This window comes from Monopterus albus, unplaced genomic scaffold (assembly GCF_001952655.1).
Source record: "Monopterus albus unplaced genomic scaffold, M_albus_1.0 scaffold127.1, whole genome shotgun sequence".
In the NCBI taxonomy this organism is placed as follows: domain Eukaryota; kingdom Metazoa; phylum Chordata; class Actinopteri; order Synbranchiformes; family Synbranchidae; genus Monopterus; species Monopterus albus.
Genome location: NW_018128007.1, coordinates 2,919,949 through 2,930,685, shown reverse-complemented (window position 1 = coordinate 2,930,685; position 10,737 = coordinate 2,919,949). Strand labels below are relative to the sequence as shown.

The following is a 10,737-nucleotide window of genomic DNA, read 5'->3' as shown; positions in this document are numbered from 1 at the left end:
TATTATTTATAGTGACGGATGTATCATCTGTACAAATGCTTCTTGCTAAACCAGGACCAACATTCACAAAAAACCTATTAAACTTCTCAACTACATCCTCCAATCTGTTGACCAGTGTATCATTATCCATAAAATATTGAGGGTAGTTACTCCTGCTGGTACTGTTTCTAATCAATTTATTTAATATCTTCCAAGTACCTTTCATATTATTTTTATTATCCTCTAATACTTTAGAGTAATATTGTTTCTTACATATCCTCAATAACGCAATTAATTTGTTCTTATATAACTTATATTTTTCTTCCGCCTTCTTGGATCTGTCCTTTATAAATTGTTTATATAACGCATTCTTCTTTTTACATGCATTCTGTAATCCCTTACTCATCCACGGTTTCCCACTGTAATTCCTCTTGTTTTTATACTGCTGATTATTTAATTAGTAAGCATGTTTGAAGTTTGAAACAACAATTTTAAGAAAATTTATTCATCAATTTGTTTGTTTAGAGCTTCTTTTCCAACAATAATACTTTTTCAGTCCCTGTTTGTTGTTGATCTAAAGTGATGAATCACTGTGTCTTGTAGGCACAGAGTGAACCTTTATTACATTCATTTCCCAACAGAAAAAAGCTGTTGTCGGTAATGAAAAATTAATGTGTCTGTTGCCTACAGATAAATGCTCAATGCAAATGTAACAACAGTCTGTTCATGGAGCTAATATATTTACTAATTAATATGTGACAGAGCTACCTTTTATGAAATTGCTGCAAACTTGCATTTTACTTATTCAGAGCACTCTATAGTTTTTTTGAAAATGTTGCAATCTGAGAAAATGTGCCAATATTAACTCGAATGGAAATAGAAAAAGTAAAGTTGACAATGTTAGGTTTTTGTCAAGTTGGCAGCTTTTAGTCCTTGTTGTCTGACATATGTAAAACAAAGAGATGCTTAGATGTGGCTGTCTCCTCGGGCTTGCATTAAAAAAAAGCCAAACAGAGTCTATGAAAAGGTTTGTGTGGTTAAGGCATTTACTGTCAGGTCGTTGTCCTCCAATGACACAGAGAACTCCCTGAGGACCGGCAGATGCTATATTTAAGTGAGAAAAAACAAATAGTCCAGATTTTTTTTCCTTTTGCATGTGTAATACTAGAGAAATGATCTGAAGGTGTAACAGACTGCACACAGCTTTATTTGGCCAATGAATGACAGGACTGAGTTGCCAGATTTTGTGATTCAGTGTTTTCAGCTGGTGTGTGTTACCTGTCGGCTGTCATATTTAGATGAGGAACTGCTGTTGCTGCGTGACAGGGAGATCTTCTGTGACATGACTGAACTGCGCTCCTCTGTTCCCATTTTGCTGCAGACTACAGCTGGAGTACCAGGAGCATTCCTCTTCTAAGAGGGAAAGGAGTAGGGATGGGGTTATGAAGAGAGAAATATGGTTTAATAGGCAAGTCCTCTAAAAGCCTTTTAGCCTCGTCTCACTGAAAAATGCATTAGGATATTTAGAGTGATTAGTTTTTCCATCATCATGCAGCAGAAATATGGGACATAATGAGAAAAGCTGCACAGAGAAGTTCTCAGCATCAGCAAAACAAACTTGACAGCACGTCTAGATGACATAAATTGGTCTGCAAGTGAAGAAACTACAGGTATAAATAATTCACATCTGACCGTTACAGAGAGCAGTGGATTGTCAGCATTTAATGGTCATATGACTCTAAAGCGCCAACTAGAAGCACATAAGTACAGTAGTGCTGGCTGATGTACTGTATTCAGACCCTTTAATTAAGTTAAAGTAGCAATAACACTATATAAAAGTACTGCAATACAAGCTAAAGTCCTTCAGAAGTTTACTTAAGGAAAAAGTACAGAACTATTATCAGCAGTAGACATGCTGTACAAAAAGTCACACTTGAAGGTGTGAAATAATTTCAGTTAGTTGATAGAAAGGAGCTTAATAACCAACATGGATCGATAGTTTAAGTCATTTGTCAAGTCAAAAAGCAAAACTCAGAGAAATTGTTATGGCCATTTTTCAGACTAAACAACTCTTTTATTAACTGAAAAATAAAGATCAACAGACTAATTTAAAAATATTTACAGTACCTCTGAAACATATAAAGTGGCATAACTCTTAAACCCCCTAAGGGTTGTACTACAGAACAGTACTATACCCATGGTTCACTGGCTAATAAACTGACACTGATTAGTGGCTGCTCTGACTCCATGTCATGTTAAGATGCAGTGAGATGTGAAACATAATATATGAAAGTGTAGAAATAATTGGTGCTTTTAAAAAAATGGCAACCTTCAATCACTGCCACGTTCACACAGTGTCATTAACCTTTTGTGCCTGAACTATCACATCAGCACATAAAACCACATACTGCTAATGCACGGTGACTGTGCAGAGTTTGCATGTTCTCCCTGTGCCTGTGTGGGTTCTCTCCGGGTACTCCGGCTTCCTCCCGCAGTCCAAAGACATGCACCTTAGATTGATTGGTGACTCTGAAATGCCCGTAGGAGTTGAGTGGTTGTTTGTCTACATGTCAGCCCTGTGATAGACTGGTGACCTGTCCAGGGTGGACCCCACCTCTCGCCCGGTGTCAGCTGGGATTGGCTCTAGCCCCCTGAGACCCTATTCAGAAATAAGTGGTATAGATAATGTTTGGATGGATATCCAGCCTGCAAAGTTGTTTATTATCAGATCATCTCTCTATATTATATTTGTATTGCGACATAAATACTCATTTGAAGAGAGCATGGAGCACAGTTGAAGTAGTTTATGAGATGTAGTACTGTAACCTATAAATACATAGTGAGATGTATTGATTACTAGAGAATATATGGTATATTTGATTGTATTAATCTTTGTCAAATAAAACTTAGCGTATCGGTTTATTCACTGTAACAAATACAAATGAGAATTCGGATCAGATTTTTCAGTTGATAAGGGTTGGGATTAGGCTGTGATGTGTAACAGCCATACTGCTTGGTGGATATAGGTCATTTCCATCTTTATTGCATTTATTTAAAAGCAGCAGTCAGCAGATTTCTCAGTGCATAAAACAGCATTTTCTTTTATTGCTTGTGCTCTGGCTATTGCATACCTCGAGTGTCTATGCTTCTACTAGGTTACTTCTCCTAATCCCAAAACCTTCACTTTTGTTTGGATACAGTTGTTTTATATGTACACACTACATGTGTCTTTTTCTGTTCATGTGCTCATACGTTACACAAAAAGGAAGCCTTCCAGATGTAGACCTTTCCCTGTGGCCCATGCCTAGCTTTCATCCTCAGTACTTTAGTCACACTCAACATTCACTGCCTGTCAGCATCTCCCTTTTTAGTAATTGTGGTCTCAGGCATGGCTGCTTATTGGCACGGGCCACAAGCAAGTCAAGTGAAGAACAAAATCCATTCCAATAGTTACTGTAACCCCAGACAAAGCTCCTCTGTAATCTAATATGGTTTTATTGCGGTCATTTACTGCATTTCTTTATTGTCATCAATGAGCTCCTCAGAGAGAAAGGGTAATTACTGGAGCTCTGACGTCTCTGATGACACTGCTGTCACCCTGATGAAAGCACAAGAAGTGGCATTGTATGAGATGAAAGGCTGCCCTGAGGGCTGACTGAGTGGCAGAGCATAGCTGGTGTGAGTAATAGGAAAGCAGGAACTGTGCTGAATAGATACATAGTGTAGATGATATACTTAGTGGATCAGAAATCCTGGTTGTCTAAAGCCTAGTCTGTTTCTGTCCTGGTTTGTTATTGGGCTGCAAAATGCACATGTGCTGTCCTGCTTTGTGTACATCCTGTTACTTTGGTCTACTGTTGTGGCTGCATTTGGGCATCAAGCTCCGTCACTGTAAACCACATCCTGTGGTCTGCAGACAGAGAGGGGGTGTGGGGGGTACGCTTCAGATGACCATGCTTTTGTTTGTCCAACACGAGAGGCTGTGGCCATTGTGCAGCAGGACGCTTGCGGATGCAGAGAAGGCAATGTGATTAGCCTCGCTGGTGCTTCAAAGTGGCCAGCACTTGCTGTTTATGATTCATTAGGAAATGGGAGGAGATGTTGTTGGCATGATTGTCCAATAATGTCCACGGTCCACTAACTAGATTTTTCCCGAGCTTTCCATCACATCTCACAGCCTTCATAAATGGAGGCAGTTTGCTCAGTCACAAAAAGCGTGTTCCAACATTTTACCATATTGTGACAAGACAAGAAAATGCCAAGTGGTTTAAGTGGAGGTTAGTTTTGATCAAGGTTCATCAGTTACTAGACTGACAAAAAATTTGTAATGAGTATCGATTTATTGTTTATGTAATTTATCAAGCATAAATGTCAAACAGTCGCAGGTTTTCTATATCAATGTTGTTTAAATACTTTTTTATATATATAAATGGTCCACCACTTAGGTCTAGACTGAAACATTTCAACAGCTATTGGACTGATTACTGTGACATTTTTTACAGGCATTCATGATTCCCAGACGATATACAGTATTATACTGATTTTGGTGATGCCATGATTTCTCCACTAGCACCACAATGTTAGCTTGCTAACATGCTAAACTAAAATGGTGAACATGGTATACAGTACCTGCTAAACACTAAAATGCTAGCTTTTTATAGAAGAGCAACTCGAGTTTTGTTAGTTCAATGTGTCCCAAAGAACAAATTCTTGGTCAATTATTATACTAAAGTTAAAGATGGCTTAATGTTCTTTAAAGCTGCACTAACTAGAATGACAGAAGCTGAAAGCCCTCTGTCACATTCTGCACGTCATGTTGCAGATGTTCCTCTGTCTATCCACTCTCTGCAGTCTTCCAGAGGGGCTGAAAAACGTAAAAGGTTTTCAGACATCATTAGGATGTAACTCACCAGAGTAAACGCCTCATGGGTAAACCGTTACAGTGCAGATTTCTTAGGAAACAGTCATGTTTGCAAAAATGATAGCACTCAAGATCCTATTAGCAGCTGATGCACTGCAGTAATTCAAAGAAGCTGGGTGGGATCAGACTAAAACACAAAACTGCTCAGAAAGATGAAGCAAACTCACTGAGGAGAGTATGAATAGTGAGGAGAAGTGGACTCTAGAGGTGGGCAAAATGAGTCATCTTGAAATATAGGTAGAAAACTAATCAAGCTGCTGAAATGATAATTAGACAACACAGAGTTACATATCTCTTGCAGTAAATAACATTTCATATGCAAATCCCTGTTGCACTGATCTTATTTATTCTTATTTAGTCATTTATTGTGGCTTTATTCTGCTATGTAAAGTACTTTGGTCAACTGGATGTTGTTTTTAAAGTGGTATATAAATAAATTTGATTTGATTTGTTCCTGGTTTACGCCATAAGAAGCTCCACATGTTTTTGAGGCCACTATTTACATATAAAGCAAACAAAGCCGCACAAAAGACTGCAAATAAAATAGACTTTGATTTAATTTATTAAAAAGAATCGCTTTTCAGTTTGAACCAAATCAAATTGATTTCCTATTGTGTGTGATGGGCTGATGAAACTGGATTATCTAACGAGGAGATAAACAATGTTGATTTAAACTGGCTCCAACAGGCAACTTTGCTTTAAGCTTATTGCTCGTCTTTTTTTTTTTTTTTTAGCTCTGGAACACCCAGACTCAATTTGACAAAACAAATGGCCTCTGCATTTGCCAAACACCGATGGTGTTGTAGTAACCACCTTATCTCTGCAGTCCACCGGCCCTGCTCTGACAGCTCATTCCTCTCAATGCAAAGCTCTCCAGTGGCAAAGCAAACTGTGCTAACTCTGCCGATGAAAGTGTCCAGTCACATACGGTAACTTCTGTCTAAGGTGGCCAATTCGTTCCTCTGAGTAAACCCATTTCAGAGTCGCTTGCTTAATTTTGATTGCATTTAATTTTCCTTTGTAAGATAACATTGTGAGAGGCTGTTTTGACGTGAGCACTCAAATTAATCTTCCTGTTTGCTTTACGAATAACATCCATTAAGGACATTTTCCATTAGGTGCTACTTGCTGCATCTAAAAGTTTCCACTTTAATAGCGTTAATCATCTCTGTGGTATACCCTGATGGGATGATGCCGCTTAGTCTTTGTTATTTCACTATTTAAATACAAAACATCTCATTTTTGAAAGGATAATAGAAATCTTGGTGTGAAAGGAGCAAAGGGAAGGGCAGATCAAAAATTAGAAAACAATCAAAAAACCCAATATTTGGTCACACTGAAAAACAAATTGTAACAGAGTATTGTGATTTACTACTGCACTAAACCTTATTATTTATTACATCATATGCCTATTTTTATACCAGCAACCAGCTAGAATATGTCTGGGGGGATTGTACCCATGAAACACAAACATTTCCCTGCATTCTTCTGTAAATGTCCTGTATCCACATTCAGTGTTTTGTCTTGTTACTGTTGTGCTGTTTTGTTGCAAAAAAAAAAAAAAAACAAACCTGCAAACAGTAATATCTATTCGCTCATCTAGCTCAAAAAAGAAAGCAAATTAGGACATATCCCTACATGTCAAGCTATAGGGCTTTTAAATGTAAGGCATTTCAGTTTTTATTTTTCCTATAATCAGTCAGAGCATGTGCGTGTACACTGTTTACTTCACTGAAGGAACACAATTTCTAAGACTAAAACAGATGTTCATCTAATTTCTTCAGCCGCACTCAATCTTCATTCTCCAGTCAGTGGTGACTCACACTTTTCAGCATGCAAACTTCATGATATGATGAAAACACCATCAACAACAGTACCACAGGCTCTGACTGGGAATGGGATATGAGACGAAGACAAACAATTCAAATCTGCAAGAAATATTGTTTAGACTGTGTCATTCAGAGCTGATGTGACTGGAGTTACAGATAAGGTCCTTTAAGATGGTGCAATCAGCTGAAGAGCAGAAGTTAACGCTGCTGTCTCAGACAGAATCAGCCTGATGATTCGTCACCTCCTCAAAGTGTCTGTTATCCCCTGTGAAAGTCACTTCTATCAGGCCACTCTCGGGCCATTTCCTCTTTCCTATAAAGACGTTAACAGTGTAACTGGATGTAGAACAAAAAACTCTCTCTTCTTAAACCTGTCATCAGAGTCGGGGCACCACAAAAAATGTATTCTTGAAGCAATATCACAGGACAGCATGACAGTGGCCAGCAAGCCATTACCCCAACAGACTGACGCACAGCCAAAACTGGCTTGATCCCAATATGAGATCTATTATTCATTAGTACATCTCCTGACCAAACAGTCTGCCAGTCCGTGTGTGTATGTGCGGCCACACGCCTGTTCCTGATCTGCTTAAGGCGTCATGGTGAAAGGTTGCCAAGAGGTAGCCATTCCAAACAAACAGACTCGTGCTGCAGAGCTCAAAGCGTGCACGTCTTTCTCTGTTATCTATAGTCCTACATTTTCAACAGTATGAAATGCAGTTTGGACCTCTCACACTCATATATCCAACAAGAGGAAATGCTTGCAGAGGTATGATCACAATTAATTATAGCCAAAAAAGCCCCTCCTTGATAACTCCCTGCTGCATTGTTATCTGTTCATTCATGTGTACTACTGTCTGTCATATGACAGCCGCTCACAAACACCATGCTGCATCCTGTTATAGCCAACCACATCCTTGACAGGTTTGCTCCCCCTCCCATCTCTTTCAATTGTCTGCTCTGTCAGTGGCAGGTCTCCTTTGTTACCATCACAGTATGGAAGAGCTCTTTAGGGATGCAGAGCCACAACGTAGCTCAACAATTGCTAGCCAATCAGCTGGAGAAAAAACATACAGTAAATGAGCTGCACTTCATGGAACAAGTGTGCTTCATGATGTGTCGCCTGGTGACAGTTCAACCCGGTTGTATCTTTCCCAAATTAAAGATTACAATGCTTACAACAAAACTAGATAGGATGCAACAGCATCTCTGCCTCTGTTTTCCCATTAATTCTCTAATAATTAATGGACAATAATGACAATAAGATCTGTCGATTCTCTCTCATAACAAAACGTGGAGCCAAAAATAGGCCTAAAAAGAAACCACAAAAAGCGGAACCAACATCTGCACTGCCATGAGCTCTCTAAGTCCTTTGAGAACATTATAGAGAAAATATTAAGAAGTGGCAACATCTGCCATTAACTTCCATTTCTGGACAGAAATGAACTGCCTGACTGATACAGTTATCACATCCTCATGTCTGAACTCTGTCAGGCATTCTAAACTCACTGCCTACAGCATGAATCTCTCCCTGTTATAGCACATCACAGCAGATAGACTGTCACAGCAACAGAACCCGACTCCAACTGTAGCTTCCCTTCAGTGAGCAAAGACAAAGAGTCACCAAATTTTCATCTAAGTGTACGTTTTTGTGGTTCGATTGCTGTGTTGCTTTTGAGGGCTTAATTTGCAGAGTGTGTTGCTGAAGTTGTGGTGTCACCAACAAATCTTTGAAGTCTGCTTTTGCTATTTGTAGGGGATTGTTGACATAATTCACTGTATAGAAATGCATATGTTCCTAGAGACACATTATCTTCTTGCTTGATTTTACAGACTAAATCATCTAAAACTAATCTGCACTGAACTGACACTGTGAGTGCAATGAGCTAGCAACCTGCCATTTGAATGGTTGAACATTTATAATTACTATTAATTTTTCCATGAATGTAGCTGTAGTGAAATGATGAACGGCAGTATACCAGTAAAACTAAAAGGCTACAGCCATTTATTTACAGATTTATGAAGCTATACTTTAGCAAAACGGTGCTTTGAGCTAAATGCATGCTGACATGCTCGCAGTATCATGCTGATGTTTAGTAGGTTATATTTATGATATACAACACTATATAAGATATAACACTTACACTTCAAACTACAAACGTCGTGGATCACCAATGACATTAGGATCAATCATCTGGGGAACATGAACGTCAAAGCGTTATAGCACTTTAGTCGAACGCTTAAAATTTTTTTCAAGACTCAAAGCCTACATCACATCAGATACACCATCCTTTAAGATGGTGATAATTCTAAATACTTCAATCCTGAAAACCAAGAGCATAAGCATGGCTGTATGGAGGAGAAGCAGTTCAAAGTATCTGCTAGTGCCGCCCTCGATATCTGGCAGTTGGTGAGGGAGTTATGAAACCAGCTCTGTAGCTTCCTTCAGCCTCTCTGAAGCCTGGAGGTGGCTGAAGGCAAGAGCAGCAGCCTGCCATTAAAAACCATATCACTCCTGACACAGTCCAAGTCATTGTGACTGGAAAACAATCTAACAAACAGCACTAATTTCAAACAATTTACTGATCACTTACTTACCTAATAAAAGCTTTAACATTGTATTATTGTTAGTTCATGATTTTTCTGTCCTTACATGGCAAAACAGCTATCGCCATTTTTACACATTTTTCCAAATTAAACATTAGATGCTGTAAAATGCAACATCTGACAAGTGCACCAGGTGCTCAAACGCTTCTCAGCTGGTTCTGTTCACTAATTCCCTTTATTATTCAGCTGCTAGTGAGTGGATTTTCAAAACAGCATTCTCTTCTTTTTAGCACAGACCCTTGAGAAATGCTGCAAAGGTTACAGTATGACTTAGAATATATGTTATTTGAGTGACAACTGGGGACAAATGTCTTCTATGTATACAGCTCTAAACATACTACTTTTTGTGGTGTTATTCAACTGCAGTGATTGATGATTATCAGTGTAGTGGAATGATTCGCTTGACAAAACAGAAACAACAGCAGGTGCTCTGGAATATGGCACAAAACTCCCTCTAATGTACAAAATACATGATAAATGAATACAGTGGAATCCAGCAGACTATAGGTTGTGCACATTTATACAAAGATTCAGCTTGATGCCAGTGGGAAGCTGAAATTGCTGTTCATGTGGCCTTATACAATGCATGGATTCACTGCTGATACGATAACTTGTCTGCACAGATACTGTATGTTTCTCTTTCCTGCTCATGCATTCCACAGATTCTCCTTGTGTTTGACTGAAATCACTGATTTGGGAGTGACAGCAATGAAAGCCTTGAGAAAAACTGGCCACAAAACAAACCTCAGTGAACCCGTGTGTGACAGTGGAAAACCACAGAGGTACTTCACGTTCTTAATATTACAAGCTCCCGCATATTTACTACCTTAATATGACAAGCAAGGTCTCCAGGCTATTAAGAATTTTTCCCCTGATTTTGTCCTTGACCTCATCACCAGTCTGAGGCAGGATGTGCACACCATTGAAATCCTTTGCTTGTCACGACAGACATTTTTACATAAATTCTCAGACACACAGCACAAACAGCACTTTTGCAACAGCGCTGTTGAAACAAGAAACTGTCAACAGCTTTGACTCAGTTCTTTAAGGACTGACTTAACAGACGTACATTTAGCAAGTTTTTGCACAAGCCTTATACTGAGCATGAGAACCATTATTATCAGGCTGGATTTACAGAGTTGTAATTATCAGGAATGACTGGTAAAGACTACATATTGTCTCACACCTGCTTAAAGTGAAAGAATTATAGTAAAATCATCAATACTCCCATGTGAGTATGAGAAGCTGAGCTCAAACCCTGATAACATCTGATAATGGATCCTATCTACACTCACTGTCACACCTACATCCACTCAGCATGAGATACAGCCACTCACTCATGAAGGTGTTATTCATAGTTTTGGCTTCTGACTGGGTTATACTGAAAACTTGCTACCGTTA

General features: G+C 38.9%; 1 protein-coding gene across 3 annotated transcripts in view; it reads right to left on the bottom strand.

Annotated features, from left to right (window-relative positions):
- The window catches only part of osbpl3b (oxysterol binding protein-like 3b), a 30,333-nt gene that overhangs the window by 18,467 nt on the left and 1,129 nt on the right, over positions 1-10,737 (bottom strand). For 2 of the 3 annotated variants that reach the window (XM_020612802.1, XM_020612804.1), the window contains exon 2: positions 1,258-1,392. The exons of the other annotated variant lie outside the window; for it this stretch is intronic. In XM_020612802.1, coding sequence (XP_020468458.1) covers positions 1,258-1,350 — 93 coding nt within the window. In that variant the 5' untranslated portion in view covers positions 1,351-1,392. The remainder of the gene's footprint in view (positions 1-1,257; positions 1,393-10,737) is intronic. 3 annotated transcript variants of the gene reach the window in all.